The sequence below is a fragment of the Notothenia rossii genome, assembly GCF_949606895.1.
Source record: "Notothenia rossii genome assembly, chromosome: 1".
Classification (NCBI taxonomy): Eukaryota; Metazoa; Chordata; class Actinopteri; order Perciformes; family Nototheniidae; genus Notothenia; species Notothenia rossii.
The window spans coordinates 38,003,001-38,029,672 of NC_136912.1; the positions used below are offsets into that span (position 1 = coordinate 38,003,001).

Below are 26,672 nucleotides of genomic sequence, written 5' to 3' on the forward strand. Positions count from 1 at the left end.
CATGACAGGACGAGGTGGCTGCTGCATACACCTTGACTGTGGCATGAGCAAGCCCCTTGTCCAACAGTAGCCATAGCCAGGATAGAATAGAGCCCAATGTACCAGACAGAGGCTCTAGAATCCCTTCCTCGCACCACGTCTGTCTGTCCCCTAAGAGAGTGGCCCGTAACCTGCCCTCCTTCTCGATGGGGCGTACACCCCGCTCTCGATGGTGGCGTACCCCTCGTTCTCGATGGGGGCTGCATTGAGCAAAATCCCCAGATATATTGGACTGCTCTTCTTCCAATTGACCGCAACCCCCCAACTTGGTTAGGTGTAAGATCAATTGGGCTGTGTGGAACATCTGCCCATTCCCTGGACCATGACTATGAGGACATTGAGATGAAATAAAACCCTCATGCTATGGTAGTAGCCGAACGGTAGTCTGTTGTACTCGTAGGCTATCCCCTGGAAGGCAAAACGCAAATACTTCCTGTGTTTTGGCTTTCCAGTAATTTTTACGTGAAAGTAAGCGTCCCTCAGGTCGATGGCTTGTGAACCAATCGCCCGGCTGTACCAGTTCCAGTGACTGCAGGAATCCCAACCACTTTGTCCTGTAACAGGCTGTGGTGGATACCGCCCTTGCTGCCTGGATAGTCTGTATAACTTTATCAGACAGTCCACCCCTTCTCAGCATTTCCCTCTCAGGAGCCAAGCCTGGAGAGGTTGGCCCAGAGTGGGTAACGCCCCTAATGCACCCGCTTCCTGAGACAGCACTCCAGGAACTGAGGAACTGTCCAGGGCTGGCCAACAATCTTCTGTTTCACTTCTGTGTACCAGAAAGGCGTAGAGCAGGGGTGTTAAACTCATTTTCACAAAGGGCCACTCTGGGAAATTGAAATCACATTAAGGGCCGGACTTATGCTTCACCGACATGCCTTTTTTATTCAATAAACAACATAAAAACACATCTTTCAATGTATTGTCGTATGTACTACTAGCCTTCCCATATAGATTTAATCACATTGCTTGGCAATCATAGCATTTAGTAAAGCAAAAATAATGCTTTCTGGCTAGCATACAGCCAACTCAGAACCTGTTGCACAGGCCTGAATATGACAACAATATGAAAACATTGTTGTGTTGAATAATAAACAAAAACAAATCAACCTGATATAAAAGGACAAATATTGAACGTTGTCCCACATTTCAAACGATATCACAAGCCTTGATACAACAATTAAATGGTTGTGTAGAACATTGTCCATCCATCCATCCATCTTCTCCCGCTTATCCGTGGTCGGGTCGCGGATGAAGCAGTTCCAGCAGAGAGCCACAAACTTTCTTTTCCCTGGCCACATCAACCAGCTCTGACTGGGGGATCCCAAGGCGCTCCCAGGCTAGCGAAGAAATATAATCCCTCCCCCTGGTCCTAGGTCTACCCCTTGGTCTCTTCCCAGCTAGACGTGCCTGGAACACCTCCCTAGGGAGGCGCCCAGGTGGCATCCTAACTAGGTGCCCGAACCACCTCAACTGGCTCCTTTCGACGCGAAGGAGGAGCGGTTCAACTCCGAGTCCCTCCCGGATGACCAAACTTCTCACCTTATCCATAAGGGAGACACCAGCCACCCTGCGGAGAAAACCCATCTCGGCCGCTTGTACCCGCGATCTCGTTCTTTCGGTCATGACCCATCCTTCATGACCATAGGTGAGGGTAGGAACGAAAATGGCGCGGTAGACAGAGAGCTTTGCCTTCTGGCTCAGCTCCCTTTTCGTCACAACGGTGCGGTAAAGCGACTGCAGTACCGCTCCCGCTGCTCCGATTCTCCGACCAATCTCACGCTCCATTGTTCCCTCACTCGAGAACAAGACCCCGAGATACTTGAACTCCTTCACTTGGGGTAAGGACTCATTCCCTACTTGGAGTGGACAGTCCATCGGTTTCCTGCTGAGAACCATGGCCTCAGATTTGGAGGTGCTGATCCTCATCCCAGCCGCTTCACACTCGGTTGCGAACCGATCCAGTGGGTGCTGAAGGTCGCAGACCGATGAAGCCATCAGAACCACATCATCTGCAAAAAGCAGTGGTGCAATCCTTAGTCCACCGAACTGCAGACCCCCTCCCCCACGACTACGCCTCGAAATCCGATCCATGTATATTACAAACAGGATTGGTGAAAAAGCGCAGCCTTGGCGGAGGCCAACCCTCACCTGAAATGGGTCCGACTTACTGCCGAGGACCCGGACACAGCTCTCGCTTTGGGAGTACAGAGATTGGATGGCCCTGAGTAGAGACCCCCTCACCCCATACTCCCGCAGCACCTCCCACAGTGACTCCCTGGGAACCTGGTCATACGCCTTCTCCAAGTCTACCAAACACATGTAGACTGGATAAGCGTACTCCCAGGCCCCCTCCAGGATCCTTGCGAGAGTAAAAAGCTGATCCGTCGTTCCACGACCAGGACGGAATCCACATTGTTCCTCCTCAATCTGAGGTTCGACAATCGGCCTGACCCTCCTTTCGAGTACCTTAGAGTAAACTTTCCCGGGGAGGCTGAGTAGTGTGATGCCTCTGTAATTGGCACACACCGTCTGATCCCCCTTTTTAAAAAGGGGAACCACCACCCCGGTCTGCCACTCCTTCGGTACTGTTTCCGACTTCCACGCAACGTTGATGAGACGTGTCAACCATGACAGTCCCTCAACACCCAGAGCCTTCAGCATTTCTGGGCGGATCTCATCCACCCCCGGGGCTTTGCCACTGTGAAGTTGTTTGACGACCTCAGTGACCTCCCCCCGGGAGATTGGTGTCGATCCCCCGTCATACTCCAGCTCTGCCTCTAACATAGAGGGCGGAGTTGTCGGGTTCAGGAGTTCCTCAAAGTGCTCCTTCCAACGCCCTAACACTCCATCAGTTAAGGTCAACAACGTCCAATCCTTACTGTACACAGCTTGGATGGTTCCCTGCTTCCCCCTCCTGAGGTGTCGGACAGTTTTCCAGAACAACTTTGGTGCCGCCCGGAACATTGTATAAAAGTAAAACACATCTGAACATGTTGCCCCTTGCAGTCTGTCCCATTGGCATAAAATCAGCTGCACATAAACCCCCCAACATTTACATACTAAACTCACTATCAAAAGCAAAACACACATTTAACCTAATTCACAGACCAGTACCATATGTACATTTATATATATAAATATATATAGCCTTTTCACATTAGTTGGTCAACATAAAGCCCAAACTAAGTCGACAAAAAACAACATTTCTTAGCATAGCGTTTAGTCAAGCAAAACAATGTGTTCTGAATACATTTGAACTGGTAGGCAGCCAACTCAGAACAACCTCTTTGACAGGCCTGAATAGGACTATTTAAAAAAAGGTTCTTTGGGACATTAAATAAAAAGGTATGGCCTGATGTAAAAGCTAAATAATGAATAATGAATGTTATTGCCCACATTCTACAACTCTCAAAAGGCTTGTTTTAAAGTCCTGAATATGGCTGTGTGGGACATTAAATAGTAAGCAAACAAATAACAGTAATAGATCTTTGATCATATGGTTAACACGTCCCATATAAAGAGTGAGAGTGACGTCAGCAGTCGAAAGCTATACACTCTGAAAACTGAAAACTGAAACCTAGGCTCAAACTAGTAAATATGAAGATGGATTATCAGTAATCATTTCAAAGTGACAGACACATTAACCATTGGATTAACCTTCAGCATCGTTTTTATCGTTTTGATGCCATTGAACACAACTTTTGATCAGAAACAGCAAAAGGTAAGACAAATTGGCCGTGTTTGCTCCGCAAAGCTACGTGGTGTGATGTCTGTGTTTTCTTCCCCCTGTCGAGTTCTGATCGCTCAGTGATGATACTTATATTTCTGGAATCTGTGGAATCTCAGCTTGCTAATCGATATCTTGTTTGTGCAGATCCGATAAGTAATAAGGGTATTTTACCTTGAGTTCTTTGCTAAGTGCGTTAGCATTTTTTTCGCTCAGGGCTAATTTAGAGACTTTGTTATAACCCTTGTGTTTCCTTTAGCTAAAACTGTTTTCACATTGTCAGTTAGCTGAGTTTCTTCCCGTTAAGTGGATATGGCACATTCATAGTTTATTAAATGTTAAGAAGCCCTCAGACGCTATTTCTTGCAAGATGTTGCGTTTTGCCCCTGACCTATATTATAGGTCTCAGATATATACAAAACATGTCTGAAGTGTTTTGCTTCACATACGAAACAGATCATGCATTATAGCTTCCCATAAACCCCTCTGTTTCAGCCCTGTTTCAAAAGTGCTGATTCTCTGTCTGTTACTAAGGAGCCACTCCCCACGCCCCTCAGAGATATTTGGTTAAAGATAACACAATGGTGATCTAGGAGGAGATTCAGGTGATAAGGTGTGTGTGTGTGTGGGGGGGGGGGGTTACCTTGGTTGGTTATTGGCTAATGGTGACACAAGCAACATTAGGACATCATAAAGTGGCCAAAATCGGATCAACTCATTTTCAGACAGGTTTTTATATAAATGGATCAGGACAAAAAGTGAGCCAATCTTTTTTCCTGAAACTGTCAGAAGAGGGGACACATGTTTATGTATAAAAGACATGAACAAGTAGATGTTGCATAATAGGTGACATTTAAACAGGAGCACAATATGTCCTCTTTAAATGTCTGTTAGTGCAAAGCTTGGCCACAATCAATTGCGTTTGGGATGAATTGAATTGCATCCAAAGATTTACACAAAATATCACATAATGAATCAATTATGTCTCAGTCGGATAAAAAAGGGAAACACTGATGGATCAAAATTGATAACAACATGTTGTGCTCATCCCAAATAAAGGCAGCACATTTAATGCTTGTCTGTGGATGAATGCTAACGTGCTAATGCTGAGTGGCTAATTGACTGGCGGTGGCCCGACCTTCAGCCTCACCTGAGTGTGCCAGCACGTCTGGATGTTTGCACATTAACTTTGCTGGAGAGATAAAGTGTGGTGGAGAATATCAGTGCTGCCGCAGGGTTTTCCCTCCAGGGAAATCAGAGCAGGCCTGGCGGGGATCAGAGCACGGGAGTGTGGGAAAGCATAGATCCTCGATAAGCCCACTCCTTCCAGGGTCCCGAAGCTGTGCTCGCAACGTCATTCACACGCACTCTCACACATGTAAACACAACAAACAGGCTAAGATACATGCTACACTACATGGTATCAAAGTGTCCTCGGTGTAAACAGCAGGGCCTCCTCCTTCTCACACACACATTTAGCAGCACTTCACAGCTCGGAGCCCTGCAACACCACACTGAGACAGAAAACACATCAGCCTGCGCCAACTGCACAGCCTCAAGAGAAAAGTTCATTTATACACTCAGTTTTCATACAGTATGTTGTTAAATTAACATTTTCTGGCGAGAATGAGTGCGGAATCAATTCTATTTAATTAATTGTAGAACACCTATACTCTGGATGGAAATAAAAAAATGATTATGATTATAATGATAAAATATAAACTTCAAACACAAAAAAAACACATCAGGCTCTTCATCATTAAAGTTTTTTTTGAAAATGAACAAATCTTAATGGATGTTATGAATGATGGGTGGATGACTTGTAGGTCAGGCAAATAATAATGTACAGTTAATGAGATTGTTGGCATGATGGATGAATTTTAACCTGTTACATGACGACATACACTTTCATCAGCTTTTCTTCTGGAATATAGCAGTTCAGCTCAGTTTGAGGCCCATCTTATCAGGTGGACGGATTGTTACCGACCCAACATCCTGCTATGAGGGAGTTCAGAAATACATTGTCTTCCCACTCTTTAGCACCATAATACCAGATGTATGAATGCCGCATCTCATGCTTCCATTACTTTGCATGTTACGGTGAAGAAAACCTAAAGTCAAAGGCCCGGATATAGAATTCAAGGTTTGGTAGAAACAAAAACGTCCAACACCTAAATTAATGAAACCAAAGAAAGACGGATACAAAATCAATGTTTGATCATGGTATCTGACTGCCAACCTCCATGGTCATGGAGGGTGGCTCAGATGTCCTCTTGTGATCTGATATGGTTCTGCAAAAACAGCCTTGCAGAAGTACTGATGGTTTGAGTTAACAGAATATGTATTACATGAGAACGCTAGGTATATAGTACATGGACTGAGGTATTGACCAAGAGTCAGTGGAGGCCATTCTTGTACAGAACCAGAGAGTACGTTATAAAGGTAATGAATAAATAGGCTAGGGTTGGGATTATACAATTTGTCAGTTATTTCAACTGTTCACAGTAGTACAGTAAATTAGCCTGGTTTGCACACACCCATATCTTGTAAATGACCTTAACGCGTTACATATATAGTTTGTGTTGTTATTTTCTGCTTTATTTACTTCATACTGCAATGTTGTTTCTTTATATTGTAATGAAACTACTGCCAAGGGTCTAGGGATAGTGAATGATATGTTTAGAGTGGGAAGGTAAAGGTGTGAAGACCTCCAAAACTAATTATGGGTTAGATAAATAAAGCTTGTTGGCCTGAGACTGAAAACAACGAGTTTCTGTGCTGTATCTCCCTCAGGCATACAGACACATGTTTGAATAGAACGAATATATATTATAGAAAGCTCTCATACACCAGCATTAACACCTTCAATTCAAATTGACTTCTGAGCCATGTGGAAATAAGGCCAACACCTCCTGCATGTATCACTGTAATTGTCCTGCGAGCTTAGTCTCTCTCTGCAGCTGGAGCCTGTGCGTAGTATCTCCATCGTAACACTCACATCGCACAAAATAGTAGATGAAAGAAGGTATACTGCACACACTAAAAAAAGAAATAATCTTTGCTCCAGGCAAAGCAGGCACTCATTCAAGTTTGGGTTGTAATGGACAGAGGTGGGATCTACTCAAGTACTGTAGGCTACTTAAGTAACATTTGTGTTACTTTGTACTTCTACTCCACGACAATTCAGAGCTAAATTGTGTACTTTTACTCAAACACATTTATTTAATACCTTTAGTTAGTTTGTAGTTTTGGATTAATGATGTAAAATACAATCAACTCTTAAATACAACTTCATTTACACCTGGAGTAAATTCACAATCTACCCTGCAGTATACAAAGTCATTAAAACTATATCTATATCTATATCTATATATATATATATATATATATATATATATATATATATATATATGTATGTATGTATATAGCTGCACCTTTCCCAGCTTTGATAATACTTTAATGATCAATAATTATAAAACATATCATATATATTATTCTGAAATAGGCCAATCTGCAGAATGTGTACTTTTACTTTTGGTACTTTAAGTATATTTTGATACCAATACTTTTGTACTTTTACTTCAGTTACATTTCTAAAAGATAGGGATTACTAGCAGGAGAACGATGTTACAACAAAACAAAAAAATGCATTTTATGTTTGTTGTTAAAGGAGCAGCTTTTCTGGGAGAGACATTTTTGGGATTTTAACCATTGCAGACCATTTACAAGCACAAAAAACGATATAACACACTACAGTAAATAGAAAACCCCAAAAAGCACAACATAACTTTTATATTTTTAGATTCTGAGAATGTTACTCATTAATAATTTTTCTTACAGGTAATTAGAAATTGAGATGGAATACATTTTTAGAGTAACCCCCCCAACCCTGCACTTCTGAAATCTCTCACAGAGACACCGGCTCGTAGCATGTAGCAGGCCTGAGCAAACTGCTGATAAAGTTCAGCTGTGACCTGACAGATTTAATCATATTTTCGGACCTCTGCACCACTGGCACAACCACCTAAAGTTTATCAGACTGATTTTCAAAGTCTCAGGACAAGTGGTTGCTCTTAGGAAGGTGTCTTCCTTTATCGATCAGCGAACATGATGTATGAAAGCCCTGTCATCCGGCTGCTTGCTGTTTCAGTTGTTAAGGCACTTATTACAGAGCTCTCCCCGGCTGTCAGACCAATGGAAGCTCTGTGAAGTGATCTCCTGCCAACAAAGCAAACACTCCACCGATGCACCATGTCTCTGCTATTAAAAAGCATTTCGATCTGAGGAGGCATTTCATGTTTCTCATACTTGCTGCTAATAATTTGTCAGGCACATTGTAAAGGCAGCGACAAGCACGTTTACAATTTAAACACTCTGCGGTAAGAGCGAGAGCCCTGAAAGTAGACTACATTTTATTTCCATTATATTATGTATCGTTCTCCATTGCCTTTAAGTTTGTATATAGGCCTAGCTTTGCGAGGGAAAAAAAAAGACCAGCGCTCTTGTATCCCATTGAATAGAATGCACTTTTGTATGCTAGAACAGATCAAATCAAAGTAATGTGAGAGCTGTCACTCGCTTCTCTGAAGTCCAACACATCCACGCTTTGCATCAGATGGAGAGAAACTTTTTTTCAAAGATTGTTCCTACTGATATTTTATTCATACGAATGGATACCACCCAGCAGCTGGTTGATGGAGCTGTCAGACAAAGGAGAAAAGTGTAAATTGGCGAAACATGTTTGCGTGGTGCAATATTTATGGAGCACAGAAGCTTTCATGTTCTCTTTCATTGCTGCAGCGCTGGCGGGCCAAGAGTGGACACCGCTTCCAACAAATCAGTTTTAAAGCGGGAAAAGAGGTATATGTGGAAAACGGCAGTGCAGTGAAAGACTTTTTACAGTTTCTAAGCCTGTCAGGATCAAATGTGCTCGTGTATCCGTCACTTCCTCATCCAATCTGCTCTTTTTCAGGTCAACAGTTGTTGTATTGAAACCTTGTATTTCCAATATGTTGATTTCCCTTCTCCTCCTTTGCGTCGAAAGGAGCCAGGTGGTTCGTGCACTTGGTAAGGACCTGAGCGCCTCCCTAGGGAGGTGTTCCAGGCACGTCCAGCTGGGAAGAGACTAAGGGGTAGACCTAGGACCAGGTGGAGGGATTATAACTCTTCGCTGGCCTGGGAGCGCCTTGGGATCCCCCAGTCAGAGCTGGTTGAAGTGGCCAGGGAAAAGAAAGTTTGGGGCTCTCTGCTGGAACTGCTACATCCGCGACACGACCACGGATAAGCGAGAGAAGATGGATGGATGGATGATTGGTTGGCATTGGTGTAATGTACATTAACTTAAGTACTGTACTAAAGTAGAATTTTAAACCTTTAGTTTATATGAGTATTATAAAATTATGCTATACTTCTACTCTACATTTGGGAAGTCAATATTTCACTTTTTAATCCAATACTTTTGTCTGCTACCATTCGTTTATTAACTTGTACTTTTTTGTCTTTATTTTTAATTTTTTTACAAACTTGTACTTTTTTGTCTTTATCTTTTTTACTCACGTGTACTTGTCTCTATATTTTATATGTTAGTTTCCTCTTTTTTATTTCTGTCACTGTAACGCTGTGGGATTAATAAATGATTTCTGATTCAGATAATTAGCAAAAAAAACAAAATATCAATAAATAAATTAAAGTCAACATTGACATAATAATATTTAATGTCATTCAAATGTGATTTTTCTGTACCAGCTGGGAGAGAAACTCCCTCTGGAGGTAACTTCGGGATTTGAGCTTTTGCAGAACTAAACCTTTATGAAACACTACAGGAAAGGGACTTCCCACCCAAAAAATAAAATAAATAAATACAATGGCCTCTTTAAAGAGCCTGTGACACGAGTTTCCCCCATCATCCAAACCCAACAATTTGAGTAAATATTGTCCCCTTGAAAACCGTTACTGAACTGATTTTGGATATTTGTACTTTGATAACCATTAATCTGCCCTTCAATGTTAACCATTTTCTGGATCTTCTCGGGGATTCTTCAAGTCCCGCCAAATTATGTGTGACGTCATTGCGGGCACAGCGCTCCAGCTGCACCATTCAGGATCCCAGCATCTGCATGTAAACGCACGATGGCGTACACAGCAGCAAGCGATGACAGCGATGACAGTTTCATTTTGAACGTGTCTGAAGGATCGGTTTATGTTGTATCTGTTAGAAGTTTAGGAATTAGGTGCATCAATATGGGCGATCATACGGTCATGTAGCCAGTGATGGACTGGGACTAAAAATCATCCCGGGACTCTCGACCGGCCCACGTCGGTACCGCTAGTAAATTGTCAACGGGGGGAGTGGGGGATGTGCTAGTGACTTATCCGACCAGCCCACTTCGGTACCGGCCCATCGGGATTCGTCCCGATGGCCAGTCCGCCACTGCACCCAGCCCACGTAAACTGTCAACGGGGGGAGCCTCGCTGCGGGGAAACGGTGGACCGAGTGTCCCGATCGGAGTGGGAATAATAATAATAATAATAATAATCCGTGCATTTTATCCATTAATTTCCCCAACATTGTGGTAAAAAAACCACACGTTTAATCCATGTTGGTGTACTACAACTACAAAAAGCATCGGTTTGTTTTCTCATCAGGAAATGCAGACCGGCTCAAACAAACGATTTTTAAATCATCATACTCACCATCATTTAATGTATCACTAATAAATGTAGTTTCATCCTCTTGTGTTTACAACTACAAAAATAATCGATTTGTTTTTATATCACATCCCACGGGAGGAAATTCAGCAGCTCTCACTACCGATTTTTAATCCTAATTTAATCATCATCTTCACCACGATCATTTATGTTTATGTTCGCCGAATTGACATGAAAGCACTGACAAATATGAATATACTGTAGTCAACTTCATTAAAACGTTATTAACGTTCCTAAACTCAGTAATTCACAATTTCTACGCATGACAACACACTTTGTGCGTGTTTGGCTCTCTCGCCGCACAGTGAAGCGTTCCCGCATTGACGTCACTTCCGGCTTCCCCCAAAACTTCAAAATGAGTCGAAGGAATTTCCCCGCGATGTTCGAAATTATTGATATTTATCGGAACGGTATCTCAACTTCTTTTTTAAACTGACGGTTCGAGGTGACTAGTAGCCCAATATTTCATTGCACAACAGTTGTTGGGAGGCTGTCACAGGCTCTTTAAGTAAGATTTTTAAGGCAGGACCTTAATTTGCAACAGAGTCCTTTTGCATTGGCATTTTAGAGTATTTTTACGTAATTGAACGATCTACGAGTACTCTTTCCTTCTTTCTTGGCGTTAGTGTTGTTAAAGCTTACATTGTTGTCTATAGGTTGGCAACCCTTCTCCAGATTCACTCAGAATTTTGTTTTTTGCTCAAGAAAAAGCAAACCCTGACAAGGTGATATTTTGTAGATAGGAAGTCGACGGTGCTGACGATTGTGTGTTTGTGACAGCGTCCTGGGTGTGAGACAGCCTGAGGCTCTCGTGGGGAAAAAGACCTCTCTGCTATCCCAGGTTGTCAGTCATGGCTGCTTCCAGCTCCATAAATAAAGGATAGTGCATCCACCCCAACTGCTCCCTCTCTGTCTCTGTCTCTCTCAGCGTTGCAGGGCCACATATGTGCTGCTTGTCATTTTAAGTGCAGAAGGGGGTTACTGCGCGGGGAGTAGAAAAAAAACACAGAGCAGGCCCTGCGTCCATTCCATGGACTTCAGAAGTACTGAGTAAACACACAATGCTGCTGGCCCGTGACTCCGAATGCTGAACCGTGCACCACATTGCAAAAAGAATGATACGGCCTCATGGGATGCAGGGGCAGAGATATGTCTTTTTTATCCACAGCCAATCACTGCAATAATGTGCTTTCTGCTCTGCTGGCTTTCCGTAAAAAAAAATATAATAAAAAAAAAGCAGGTTGAAATGATTGTTTTAATCATAACAGCCACAGTGTACACTATGCAAATAGTATCTCAATAAAATAGATTGGATTTTCTTCCACCTGATGTTCCACTGGCCGACTCCAGAGCTGTGTTTGTGGCTTTGATTTACAAGGGAGGGAGGGTGTGTGTGTGTGTGTGTGTGTGTGTGTGTGTGTGTGTGTGTGTGTGTGTGTGTGGGGGGGTGTGTGTGTGTGTGTGTGTGTGTGTGTGTGTGTGTGTGCGTGCCTGCCTGCCTGCCTGCCTGCCTGCGTGCGTGCGTGCGTGCGTGCGTGCGTGCGTGCGTGCATGCGTGCGTGCATGCGTGCGTGCGTGTGTGTGGAGGGAAAGCAGAAATACACAGCCTGCCTGGGGATTGTTTCTGGTCACTGGTTCAGGTCCCTGGCTGCTGACGCCCTCTGTCAAGTTGTTGAGATGCAGCTCAGATACTGAGACAGAGAAACACACAGATACACAAATCCTACCCGCCTCTTACACACTGAGAGGAAGAGAGAGACAGATATTTCTCTCTCTGTATCTAAGCCTCTCGTTTTCTTTTTATCTGCCTCTGCTTGTTGGTGAATTTGCATGTGCTGTTGCTTACTAACAAGATTACTAGGCAGAGGGTGGAGTGTGATCTTACAATGCAGCAGTGTTCACCGCCTGCTTTTATACTCCCTGACCAGAATGCTTCCTCATTGCAATGTTACACAAACTGCTGCAATTAATTATGTTTTTAGGTGCCAAAACACTGCAATAACAGAAGCTTCTGGAGCTAAAAGTAACATATTCAAATGGGTCAATGGGTCAAATGTTGAACACATTTAAAGAGCATCTTGCAGGTTGTTTTTTCTTATACATTTATGCTTAAACTTGCTTGAAAATTACAATTAAAAAAGTGAATGTAGGATTTGATATGTTTTACGAGACATAAGGGCAGGAATTCAGAGGGAAAGGAGCAATTTTGAGCTCTACTCTTAAAAACGGCTTTTTTTTAAGGTCATACGTCAAACGCGTCATATTACATCACAAAGGGTAAACATCTCCGCTCTCTGACCGCGGGTATAGTTAGTAGTTGCGTTGAGTTGAGCGGTTGTGTTTTAGTGAGCTGGTATTTTTCGGTAGTTTTACATTGTATTTCACCATTTGTAATCATGGTGCAGTATTGTGTTTGTGCAGGTTGCACAAATACCAGCCTGTCAGGACATCGAGTCCACAGTTTCCCTCACGGGAAAGGGACCGGAGCTAGCGTTCGTTCCTCGGTGCGTTGTGCATCCACCTCCCTGCAGAACATACTCTCCACAGCTTTATCAGGAAACCGTATTACCTCTCTCTCTCTCTCCCGTCTGGTACACGGCACCGTAATACGTAGTGTGGAGTTGCATTAGGTAACGCTGTGGTGGCTGTACTGCTCCAGCCGTCTCCTTTGTGTTTGTTTGTTTCCCCCTGCCTGTGTTGTTTGTGTGTGCGTGGTGGCTGTCACTCCTGGCTCCCGGCTCAACCTCCACTCACCGGCTGCAATCAGCTGTGCACCCTCCCCGACTACACACCTGCTTTCCGTCAAGCCATTTACAACGACATATCAACGGAGGCTCCACACGCTTTCTCCGCCAGATCGTCAAGTATCAGCCGTATCTCACGTCTCCCCTCCGGTACACAGCACCGTAGTTTGGAGTTGCATTAGGTAACGCAAGATACGGCTGATACTTGCGCATTAGTTTCTGTTATGGATCAGTATCAACAGTCCTGCCAGTAACGTTACTATATTATCAATGCTACTTTAGTTATAGCCTGATATATGATAGCTAACTTCACAATGTTGTGATGTGACGTTAGCTAACATTCTGTAGCTAACGCCGGTCACTCACCAAGATAGCTGCCCAGTTCTCCACTGGTTCTCCTCACACCACAGCTCAATTTTTCTCCGATGGCCGTTATTTCTTCTAATCCTTGGCTGCTCCTGGTCTCTCGGACGCCTAGCAGGCTCATAATTATAAGGTTGTGGTCCGTCATATGCATTTGAATATTCATGTTCAACTTCTTCTGTGTCTTCTGTGTCGAAACTAGCATTGGGATCCATGTTTATAAATACGTTACACCGGCCGCTCTCCCCCTTGTTTCCCCCATGTTACGTCACACGCGGGAGGTCAGGTGACGAGGCTTTTTTATGCGGAAGTGAACATTTCTTACAAAAACGACGCCAGATGTCACTGTAGTATATATTTCTGTATATTCTTTTGAAAATCTAGTGTATTCATCATTTTCCTACACATTTATTTACAGGTGTCTTTAAACTGGAAGTTGCTCTTTAAGACAAAATAATGTTTAAATCTCTATTAACTATGAAAATTCATACTTAATTTAATTTTACTTTGATGATTTGTCAAACTACCTGGAGACAAGGACAGGAAATTAATTAAAACCAGGCTTGTTCTAAAAAAAAGTTGTTATAAATGTTCAAATGATTACACCTCTCCAAGGAAGTAAAGGGGCCCTATTATGCTTACTTTCAGGTTCATAATTTTATTTTGTGCTTCAACTGTGACATGTTTACATGTTTAATGTTCATAAATGTCTTAGAAGCGTGTGTGTTACAAATGTACGTCACTATTTTGAAACAAAAGAAGTGTGTGGGAGAGAAACTCCCTCTAGGGAACTTTGGGATGTTAGCCTTTGCAGACCATCTACATGCACAACAACCTATATAACACACTACAGGAAAGGGAAACCCCTTAACGCATACAGTAATAGGGCCTTTTTAAACTAAATCAATGCAAAAAATAAACAAAAAAAATAAAGCTGCAAAAAATGAATTCACAATGACACAAGGAACGAAAAAATAGAGAGCACAAATTAAAAAACTTATGTTGACTGAGAGTTGCGGTGTCTTGCATCTTAAACCAAAGCGAGACAGAGCGAGCTCCTTCTCCTCCAGCCTCCATTTCATATGATCATTAGTGAAGATCAGAACACCTGAGCAGAGGGAGCAAATTAAAGATAGAGAACAACAAGGGGGAGCATATAACACCTATCTAAAGTGAAACCATTATCTTTCACTCAAAACAAAAAAAACAATAAAGACCATTCTACAATTTAATTACAGACATGTTGCTAAATGAATTCCCCTTCTCCAACGGGAATTGCACCTGCAGATCTCCACCTTCAGGGGGCAGTGGCACTCTCCTCTACTGCTGCTACTTCATCAGCATGCTCCTGGAGCCTCATGTACCCTCCACCTCTCTCTGTGTCCACTGTAAAGGGGGGGTCGTGGCTTACAGTGGTGAATTCATTAACCTTTTCGCCACTCCCATTGAAAGCACATGGCAGCGATTGGAAATAAAGCCCTAAGCTCTTTAAAGTGTTTAGCGAGAGGGTTGCGGATTGGAGAAAAGAGGGCAGGACCCCATTTGTTCTTCTCTTAAAAAGTGTCATCTCACATCACACGGTTAGTTATTCAGCAACGCAAGGCGTGTGTTTATGGGTGTGATGCACAATCATAGTCTATCAGAGGGTATGTTGTCGGACAGGCGGCACATTTTGGATGGAACTTATAATTGTCTCACTTGAGACTTTCTGATTGGCTTTCTGCACTTGTGAAGGAGCTTTCAGTAGCTGTTTGTGTCAGTGTGGCCAGTGTGGCATCAGAAGGACAATTTTACCACAAAGAGAAGGATCACAGGACTAAACCCCTGTTTATTATATACAAATAATCCATTGTCAGTGGTGAAGATGTATTCAGATCCTTACTTTAGTAAAAGTACTAAGGCTACACTGTAAAGATACTCCATTACAAATTAAAGTAGTAGATGTATAATGCTACTTAAGTATTTAAGTATGATCTGGAAAACGTAAAGCATTCAGAGCAAAAGCACTATTTAAAAAACGAAAAGATACATTTTAAATATTTAAAAAGGATAGAAGCAACTTTCCACTTGTTAAAGCCATCTTATTGATGTATTTTCCCTTGAGGTTATGGGCATTGCCTTTTTATATTGAGGTAACCCAAAGGTAAAGGAAAGTATCCAGGTTACATGACTTGCACCTAAATTGTGATATTTAGATTGGGTTCCTTATTCAATTTTTCTTACAGAGTACATCATGAACTGCCCAAACGTTCTCATTGAAACAAGCGAAAATATTACATTAAAAGATCCAAAAAGTTGACAGAATATTGCTTCAGTGTGGTAAGACGTTTGTGGGAACATGTCCTGCAGCATCGGAGTCTGCCAGGGAATTAAAGGGAGACATCCCCGAGATCAAGAATAATTCAAACGAGTACAGAAGGATTTTTGAGTCTCTGGTGAGAGGATTGGAATACAGGAGACTGTTAGGGAGAAACCAGCATCAAAAAATGAAGTGACAAGAGGATAGGGAGGAAGAAGTTTGAGTTGAGAAAGTTCCAGAGGGCAACTAATGGGGAGGAACCAGTCATTCGGGGAAGGATTTAATGAGCGAGGATGAGAAGAGGGGCAATGAAGGTGAATTTTAGGTTCAGGAAAAGTGTTTAAAGAACTTCTCACGATTAGATCAGATGTAAAGTGTCACGTCAAATTCAAACCAATCGCACATTAGATTAGATCCCTGTAGTACTGTTAACCTTATGTAGCCCCGCCCCTTTTCCCTCTTCCGGTTACAACCTTATGTCTTAGTTATTCTAGTTAACACTATAAGCATTGTAAACAATGGATATTATTTGAGATCATCTACCACTTTGGCGATCGGTAGGAGGAAATGTTTTTAATAACTTTGTGTTGTAGACAGGGCCGTGGGAAGTAGGGGTGCTGAGGGTGCTGCAGCACCCCCTGGTGGAGGACAGGGGATCTGCACTTCCACAAGATATAATAAAAAAAAAACGAATTTTCAGCCTTGATGTAACAACATTCATAATTAAGTAAAGATAACACCCTTTTCCCCGGTTACATTTTCCATTTGCCCTGTACGATGGGTGCTGTAAGTGATGAAGTGGGGGATGTTGGCTTAGCAGGCGCCCGCAGCTCACAGCCAAAGTGAGAGAGATAGAGAGAGGGGATACCGCGGTACCGGTGGGGATTGTTGTTAGCTTCTGCTGCGCTAACGGATATAAGAAGCTGTTTCTACAATAATGTGGAGGGAGAGTCCTCTCCTGTCAGACTGAGAGGCTCAGTGAGGTAAAGGACTCTGAGGGCTTAGATAGTTCACTTTAGTCGAAGTTATCTCAGTGGGTCTCAAACGTTTTGATCACAATTTATGTAAACAAATATTTCCAAGGCACACCTTTATAATTATTAGGATAAATAAAAACAGGTTTGAAATCATTCCAATGTATACTGTAGGACAGTAAACCAAAAATATCGTTTAAAACGGGAGAGATTTTAAAATATACATACATAAATAAATGTTAACTTGTAAAATAAGATATGAATGAACAACGCAAATAAAATAAGTTACATGTATTTGTTATTGACTATGGTAGGTTATTGGAAATGTTCACATACCTGCTTATTTGATTGATAAAATGCAAACCGATCTTTTTCATATGGGTGTTTAGAGTTGAACCCCCTAGATCAGTCTCTAATTGGGCGCTCAAAGTGCACCAAATTGAAGCATTTTACTTTAAAATGTTTAAAAAATCTTCCCGGGGGGGTACCCCCGGACCCCCCTAGAGGATGTGAAGTCCACCCCTCCAATTAAAACATGTTATAATATATAATAAATTTGAAGCCTTGTTATATAAGCTGTCCAACATGTCAATATATTTCTCTTTTTGCAGTGTAGTGGTCTTTTGTAGAGGTTTTTCATTGCCAGCTAAAATATTGCCTTATAGGGCAGCACATTGGTCAGAACCAGCCCTGGTGTCATCCCCACAGCACCCCTCATTTGAAACATGTTCCCACGGCTATGGTTGTAGATGGATCCTGCGAAAGGTACCAAGGAGGAGCTAGGAAAAGTACCAAAACATATTAGCCGGTCGGACAGTTTAAAATAACTCTCACTGCCAGAAGGGTAAACAAAGGTCCACAGTGTTGACATTTATAAAAACAAGTTCAAACCGAACTCAACTGTCAGTGTGTGATTTCACTATGTTCACTACCTAGTGAGCTAGCTTACCTTAGCAAACAAGCTATCTAGTGAATTTTTGTTAAATAGCGCCAAATTCGTGGCTCTCTTAAATTGGAAGTATTACTTAACACCATATGGTTAGACTGGCAGTACGTCCCAGTGTCTACCGTTCAGGCAGTGAGAGTAATTTAAAAAACATTGCTGATGTGTATTTTTTTAAGCAGACAGTTAGATTAACAGTAGGCCTAGGGAAGACAATAAAACATTCTTGTAGCTGCCTGAAAAAAAATAACATTGTCATGATTCATCAACCCTCAGCTTCTCATTATTTTAAGAAATCAATTTTATAGGCTATTTTGGGAAATCCGTGTGTTTGCTTTACTGACAGATATTCCGAAATTCAGCCTGACTAATCTTAGAAATCATCAGACAATGTTTATTTCTGTTATTTCCTCCAGTGTCTGTCCTCTGGTTTATTCACGCTAGTAAAGCAGATTCGTAAAGGTCATTTTTCATTCAAATGTAACCTGTGCGGTCGCATCAATTTGTGGCTCCTCATTGTCTGTGATTTCAAATGCACCCCATATTAAATGAACTTCCCAAAACAAATGTAAACTGAAATCCTATGGTTATTGAAGTAAGTAGAGCATTATGAAAATGCTTGATTTAAATTATCCAATAGATATTTTGTAACTTCTTATTTTAGGCACAAAACATTTGGGCACTTTTCTCTGAATACATTTCTTGAACCAACTATTTAAAGCATGCTTCTTGACTGATAGGTCAACCAAACCCTTAATTGGTTGAAAAGTCCCAAGAGCCCAATTTGAGCATCTCCTGCTCTGTGTGCTGTCCACCGTCACTGTGAGGCTCAGGTGGGGGTCTTGTTGGGGAAGTACTGATTTCTCCTGAGCACATTGCTCCCACACACACAGATACACACACCACACACACACACACACACACACACACACACACACACACACACACACACACACACACACACACACACACACACACACACACACACACACACACACACACACACACACACACACACACACACACACACACACACACACACTGAAATAGACTCCTACTGTACTACAAAGAACAAAAACGCCACCTCGACATTGTTAGGGTTAGTTACTAGATGTTTGTGTTCCCGACAAACATTGTCAATTAGAAGTTTTAAAAAATATACATTTATGGGGAAATATGTGGATTGTGGATTAATACTTAAAACAACAGCTGTAGTTAGGACAGGGTAGGCTGAAGTCCACCATTGTTGTTGTTGTGAGGGACAATCACAATGGCATTGTACCACTGTAAACGTTGACATTATGAGATGGCTCCTCTAATGCTCTGGTCAGTGGAAAAAGAAAATTGTTTCTTAAGTGGCTCTCAAGTTGAACCAACTGAAAACCAATCTCTGCAAAAAACTACAGAGGAACTCATGTCAGTGTTATGTCTCCAATGACAGTCGGCTGCAGAAATAATTTGCAACTGTATTCAAACCAACTATAACCAATTAGCTATAGTTGATAGTAGAGCAACACATTTTTACAGTCAGTAATTGTGGTCTTTTCCTTTTTGCACATTGAGAAATGTTTTTTTTTGTATTGGGGTGAATTGAGTACTTTACTTCCATGTAAATGAATTACTCACAGCTGATATCAATGACTTTCCTATCGTAATTGTAATTAGTGAGAATACTATAAAAGACCTCCCTCACTTCAGTAAGATGTGTGTGTGAACAAAGTGGCTGATCGAGTAGGTAGAGGAGCTCTGAGAGGAAGAAGGAACCCTGTTGTTCAGCGAGGAAGAGGGAGGGCTGATGTTCAGAGAGGAAGAGGGAACCCTGTTGTTCAGAGAGGAAGAGGGAACCCTGATGTTCACAGAGGAAGAGGGAGGGCTGTACTTATGCGTGGTGGAAGAGTTGAAAGGGGACCAATGCGAACAGTAGTTTCAGACAACACCCGTGCAACTATTGTGGACCACGTCATAAACCATGGCATGTCCCTCAGTGAGGCTGGCCAAAGGGTTCAGCCCAATATACGGAAATCAACAGTGGCATCCATTATTAGGATCTTCAGGCACGAAAATAGGTAAGCTACTGTAACCCTTTTTTACAGCACTTCATGCATTTCTATTTTTATGTAGGTTTCGATCACTGTTTTTATATTACAGTACATAACATTCTCAAATATGTATTGATAGAACTGAAAGAGCACCCCGCTCTGGTGGCAGAGGAAAGGCCTTTACTCCAGAACAAGAGTCTGCCATTGTTGATATGGTTGTGGCCAACAATGAAATCCGCTTAAGGGAGATTCAGGCCAGAATAATTGTAGACCAGGATGTCTTCAGTAACATTCCATCTATAAGTGTTGCAACCATTGACCGGGTGTTAAAGAGGCACCACCTCAGAATGAAACAGATCTATAAGGTTCCTTTTGAACGCAACTCTGACCGTGTGAAGGAGTTAAGGCACCGGTATGTACAGGTAAGGACCTCAATCACAGTGATGGCTTGCCTATATTTTTAGTATGTCGGACTGCTTACAGTAATGTAAAACGGTCCTCTGTTTGTTTCATTTTCTTTGGCGAATGACGGAGCTGGAAGGCAATGCATTACCACTTTTTTTTGTATATGTGGATGAAGCAGGCTTCAACCTCTCCAAAGTGAGGAGATGTGGGAGGAACCATTGGGCAAAGAGCAAAAGTCTTTGTTCCAGGCCAAAGGGCAGGAAACATAACATTGTGTGCGGCTATCTCGACACAAGGCGTCCTTGCTCACATCCCTGTAATGGTAGCATATAACACGCAACGTGTCCTTGCCTTCCTGGATGTCCTATATGACCGACTTGTGCCACCAGAAGAGAGGGATCAAGTGAGGTCGGCTCACGTGGTCATATGGGACAATGTGGCATTCCACCACTCTCGTGACGTGAGGGCATGGTTTGAAGCTCATCCACACATGGCCATGGAGTTCCTCCCTCCATACTCCTCATTTCTAAACCCCATTGAGGAGTTCTTCTCTGCCTGGAGATGGAAGGTTTATGACCATCATCCTCATGACAGAATGCCCCTTTTGGACGCAATGAATGCTGGCTGTCGGGACATCTCTGCGGAATCCTGTCAAGGGTGGTGTCGACACGCAAGGAGATATTTCCCACGCTGCCTTGCAAGGGAAGACATACGCTGTGACGTAGATGAGGCTATGTGGCCAGACAGACGCCAAAGAGCAGATCAGTAAAGCTATATAGATCTCATTCTCTGCTTTACTGCTGATTTACATCATTTACCCATGTTATTTTTTTTCCAGTGTATTGCTATTCATCTTTTGTTTCTGTTACGGTGCTCTACTGAAAATGAGACATAAAAACAATGACATAGTTACAGTAACACACTGTTTTTCCTATATATAAGTTTGTTTCTCCCAACTTGTTAGTTTTCCGTTCAGTTTCCAATATCGATAGCTTGAGGTTTGTGTATTGATGATTGTAGTCAGTATTTAGTGTGCCAATTAGTAATGACTGTTCAAATAGTCTTCTAATGAGCTGACAAATGTTTGTTTTTGGAGAAGTTATCTGGTTTTGAAAGGGGTATTTTTAGTTTTGAGTGCCTTAGAGCACTTTGCAAGAAAAGCATATTGTTATGGTAGAATGTGTTATTATGGTGACCGGAGTTTCAGTTATGAAAACACATTTGTCTCATTAGAGGACAATTTGTTCTGTTTCGATCGATTTATTCTTTTTTGTGACCAGTTTTGGTCATGTAAGTGCATTTTGCAAAAGATATTCAGATTTATGGCAAGTGTGTTTCTGTTTAGATGGCTATGTTCTTGTTTTGAAGAAATGAATTTTGATTCTAAATAGTGGGTTTAGCAATTGAGAAAAACTGTAATGCTCTGCTCGTAAGACCTGCATGCTGCAGTAGATGTGGATTGTGGTAAAACTCATTGGGAGGCAGCTAACGTAGCTACTAATCACCCTCAGAGCTGTAGCCTGAGTGAGAGTATTTATGTGTGTGTGTGTGTGTGTGCGTGTGTGTGTGTGTGTGCGTGTGTGTGTGTGTGTGAAAAGTCACCAGCACACTTGGATGTGGATGGCAACAAGTAGACATTCTATATTAATTGCGTTCCTGGGAAGAAGTGTTAGCTTAGCTGCAGGCCCGCAGACTTAAAGTACAATTAATGTGATCCGCAGGAGAAGGTCCTGGCCTGCGTTTCGTTTTCTCTCAATCAGCCAACCGACACTTTATCTGTCCCATGTCCGCTAATCTAATCAAGCGGGTGATTGGTCTTTCTCCCTGTTCCCAGTAAGGGATATTTGAAAAAAAGACTTGTCAGCCACAGCCAACCCCCGGGACAAAGCGTGCTCTGAGTCCTCAAAGAAGTCCTTCCACTGTCTCGTGCTCGATGTATACGGAGGACGTCCTACTCACTAGCCTGGCATATTAAAAGTTAAGTACATTTACTGTTAGAAGACGCTTTGAACATAGTGTATAAGGACATGTACTTAACAATACAAACATTTATCAGTTTTTAATGCCTCATTGGGTTCAGTGGCACTCATCGACCTCATTGCTTTGAAATTGCATTGGATGAAAAGGAAGAAATATCATTTGGCTTGAAATAGGCATGCTGCAATTCACAGGCAATTAGATGTGTAGCCACCAAATAGGTCTTTCTCCAATCTCACAGTGTGAGTCAAAGAGTCACACAGACCGTGTTTGGCCCGAACAAATTAAATCCTCTTGTAGCTATGCAGCTGTGAAATTAATACTAAAAAGACCTTCTTGAAAAGTCTATTAAAGTGTCTCCAGCAATACTTCACAGAGTTCACTCCCTGAAAGAAGTGTCATGTTGAGACTTCTGTTTCGCCACCAGTTGCACTATTTAGTACCACTGTTGGAGAATTATCATTTCATTATGTACTTGATGTCCTTTAAGTCAAACCATCAGTGTAGTGAGTCCATAAGATAATTTAAGATGGACCTTTATTTATCCTCATAGGCAAATGAAGATAATACATAAAACATGTGACGGTATCTATTATTATCTGACGTTCAACAAATGAGATATGATTTCCCAAAGGGAATTGATGATATAATTCACTTTTAAATGTCTTAGACATGCTGCATTTGAATTAAAATAACCCTGTGTCTGCTAATTACAAAAACACTGTAAAAAAAGATGAAATTACATAGGCATCACTGAATAAAAGAAAGTACAGTAATAATGGTCAACTGAATTATAAATGTCTTTTGGCCTTTAGTTTCATTAGAGAGATATCTGTGAATTACAGCTGAGCCTGTTTTTAAGAGGGGAAAAATGTGGCCAAAAGGGAGAAATTACATTATTTATTCCCTGTTATTCTTTTCTATGAAGAGGGAAATGGTCTCTACATATAAGCACTTTTAGATTCCATCTAATGTTGCATTATGGATTTGCATTTCACTGTCACCCATGTACACAGCAAAGAAAGCTAAATGTAGACTCTGCATTTAACCCATGAAAGTACTAGGAGCAGTGCTATTTTATATATTTAGCGCCTGGGGATCAGTATGGGCCAACAGTCCACTCTCAAGTACTCAAGTCCGTTTTGGAATATGAACTTACAACCCACCGATTCCCAAGCCATTCTTAAAAGAATAACTGGGCATCTTCTGTGATATGAGTGTGGTTTGGTAACATGTGCAACAAGCTAGACTACAACCCTGAGAGAAAAGATTAGAAGATAAGATTTGCCAAATGGAATTGAGGATATAATTCAGTTGTAAATGTCTTAGACATGCTGCATTTGAAATAAAATAACCCTGTGTCTGCTAATTACAAAAGCACGGTAAAAAAAGTGTAGAAATTACATAGGCAACACTAAAATACAATAAAACCCCAAATATTATATCACTGGAGTAGATACATCTAACCTTAATCCAATAAATAGTACATTAAAGAAAACATGTAGAAAATACAATTGTACTGTGAACATATTTTAAAAAGGCTAAATTCATGGAGAATACAACCTGGTCTCACCAGAATGCGTGACTCGACCACGACCCCTTAACACCGCATTGCGTGGTGGAGTCACGCACTCTGCTACATTTACGTGTCGGCACCACGCAAAAAAACCCAATGTAAAGTGAATGAGGCTCCTTTGTCGTGGTGCACACACGTAGTGCTATGTACCTGGACTCACATTCAGGTTCAGGTCCGGACTCAAGTCCAGAGGTTCAGGTTCAGGTCCGGACTTATAAGTCCGGACTTGTGTCAAGTTGTGTGAGTAACTAAAGTGAACTTATTGTGAGCTAATTATCAATTGAAAATAAACTCATAATCAACTCAAATTCAAACTTGTCAGGTTTATTGTGCCCCCTTCCAACTTGTGTCTACACCATGTCTTTTGTAGAACTCTACATGTGTTACTAACTACACAACACAACTACATACATAGTGATGTATATACAAGACTCAATATGCAATAGTACAAGTCTATGTGTTCTTGTTCAAGAACAACAGCATATTGACATTGTCTGGGTGAAGTGTTGCTCTTTCGGCAGACACTATATTACCAGCAGTGCTAAAGACACGCTCGCTTGGTACACTCGTACCAGGAACAATCAGGTACTTCCTTGCCAATGTACTGAGCAATGGTAGCTCATCAGATTTCCCCCCCCAGAAAGCAATAATATCATCTGTTGATTTCAGCTTTGGCATGCATTTGAACTTCAGGATCTCTTGTTGAATACGTAGTCGGACAGGCAGGGGTGGCTCAATGTGGGTCACCATGAAATCGTCTTCATCTTGGAATATTTCCTCCATGGCTGTTAGCTTTGCCTTCTTAGTGGGAGGAGGTGTGTCAGTGTCACGAAGACCATCCTGTTTGACCTGTAGTGGCAACTGTGGCATAGCTCCCCCCTCCTCAGCTTCCTTCTTCACCTGTACTTGGGCCTGGGCAACTTCGATTTTGTTTGTTATCCGATCCCACACATCCACGGTCACAACAGGGGAACCCTTGAACCTGGGGTCTAGGGCGGTAGCCTCTTGAAGGAATTCTCTCCTTGCATCATCCTGGTACCGGGTAGATAGATCATTCCTGATTGCTGATTTGATGTCTTTGATGAACTTCTCATCTTCTTCTTTTTCAGCCAGATGGACTTCCAGTTTGTCGATCATGGGGAGCACCTGTCCTGATGTTGGGCGTTTCTCAGATGACATGGCCACAGTTATCATGTAAGGGAGCTTCATCGCTTCCAAGAAGTGTTCCATCCTCTCAATGTCCTTGTCTGTGCATCGTTGCAGCTTCTTAAAGCTGTCTTTCTTCTTAAGTCTCTCATCGAATGATGCAGCCACTATTGCTGGGTACTGTTCCACAAATCTCTCGACCATCATATAAGAGCTGTTCCAGCGGGTTTTGCAATCCAGGATTAGGTTGTGTGATGGTCTGTCCAGCGCTTTCTGTTTCTCCTTTAGCACAATCTTGCCAAGATATGAGTTGAGGAAAAATATGATGGGAGGTCTGATGACAGCTAGCATTGTGCCTACAGTTGGCACATTCATGGCCTTCTGTGTGGAAAGATTCAGAGTGTGGGCAAAACATCCTAGAGACAGTGGAATCCCTGCACTAGTAGTAGCATTGACCATGGCTTTTTCATTGTCAGTGGTCATTACCTCTACTTTGCCCACGAGGCTGAAGTCTTTCAAACACTGTCCAATCTCGGCCGCGATGTTGTCCCCTGTCTGGGAAACTTCTGCCTTCAACGTTTGTAGGACTCTTACTTTCATCTCCCAGTCTTTCATGTAGTGGACAGTCAGTGTTAAGTAATGGTCAGCCACCCTAGATGTCCAACCATCTCCAGTCAAGGCCGCGAACTCCACCTCTTGTAGCTCAGTCTTGAGATTGAGAAGGGCTGCTTCGTACATCTTGGGGAGGAACCTCTCTGATACTTCTCCACGACTTGGGACTTTGTAGGATGTGTTCAGCTCGCTTGGGAATGCCCGAAAGTATGTGTCTTCCACGATGGAGAATGGGCGCAGCGATTTTACAATGTAATGACACAATCTGCCGGTTATCTTATGCTGTTTCTCTGCAGGCATCTTGGTAAGCTTTGCCAAGGTGAAAGGCGTTACAGTATTGCTGGCCACAGTGGAAGTGGAACTTGACGTTGACGGTAATGAATCTAGTGATGGTAAGGCAGGTGTCCCAGTAGTGGCAGTGTGGGACGCAGGTGGGGGCTGTGGGGCACGTGGAGGTTGGGCCTGGGCTGAAAGCAAAATAAAATTGATTAACCAATTGAACCAAAGCATAGTCCTACTTTCTCAGGGTTACTGTAAATAATAAAGGAAATAAGAAATCTTTAATATATTATTACTTGTTTATTAGTTATCTTGCCAGGTGATCATGCAAAATAAATAAGACTATCATAGATTTCATAATACCTACCGTTGCAAACTTGCCATGATTTAAAAAAAAATGTAGTATTTAAGAATCAGTTGATAATACTAATATATAATATATATATATAATAATATAATAATAATAATAATAATAAAAGATGACGCTGAATAAACACCCTAGTCGGCTAGTCGGACCGATGCTACTTCTAGTATATCTTGCTATAATGCTAAGAATGCCAATTTTTTACAAGCCTATTTCCTGAACTGAAAATCCTCCAAAAGTATTGTTCAGCTTACCTTGATCGTTGTTATTTTGCACGCCAAACATCGCCGCCAATGTGGCTGAGGCCGCATGTGGAGTTGTTTCTATTTTGTGGTTTCTCCTCAAGTGCCTCGCTATGTTCGATGTTCCCCCAGCGCACTTGATCACGTTCCCGCACAGGTTACACTTCGCAGAATTTAGCGGCAGTTTCGTCACATGGTCCCACACCTTACTGGATTTAAAGCACCGCGGCAT

The 26,672-nt window shown here is 42.1% G+C and overlaps 1 protein-coding gene across 1 annotated transcript; it reads right to left on the reverse strand.

The window, feature by feature from the left end:
• Window positions 1-150: 150 nt before the first annotated feature.
• On the reverse strand, window positions 151-26,672 carry LOC307019048 (E3 SUMO-protein ligase ZBED1-like; the record flags this gene model as incomplete). The annotated part of the gene is made up of 3 exons (XM_079649665.1): window positions 151-239; window positions 24,370-26,022; window positions 26,453-26,672. 3 exons carry the CDS (start codon window positions 26,670-26,672, stop codon window positions 151-153), a joined length of 1,962 nt encoding a protein of 653 aa, XP_079505791.1.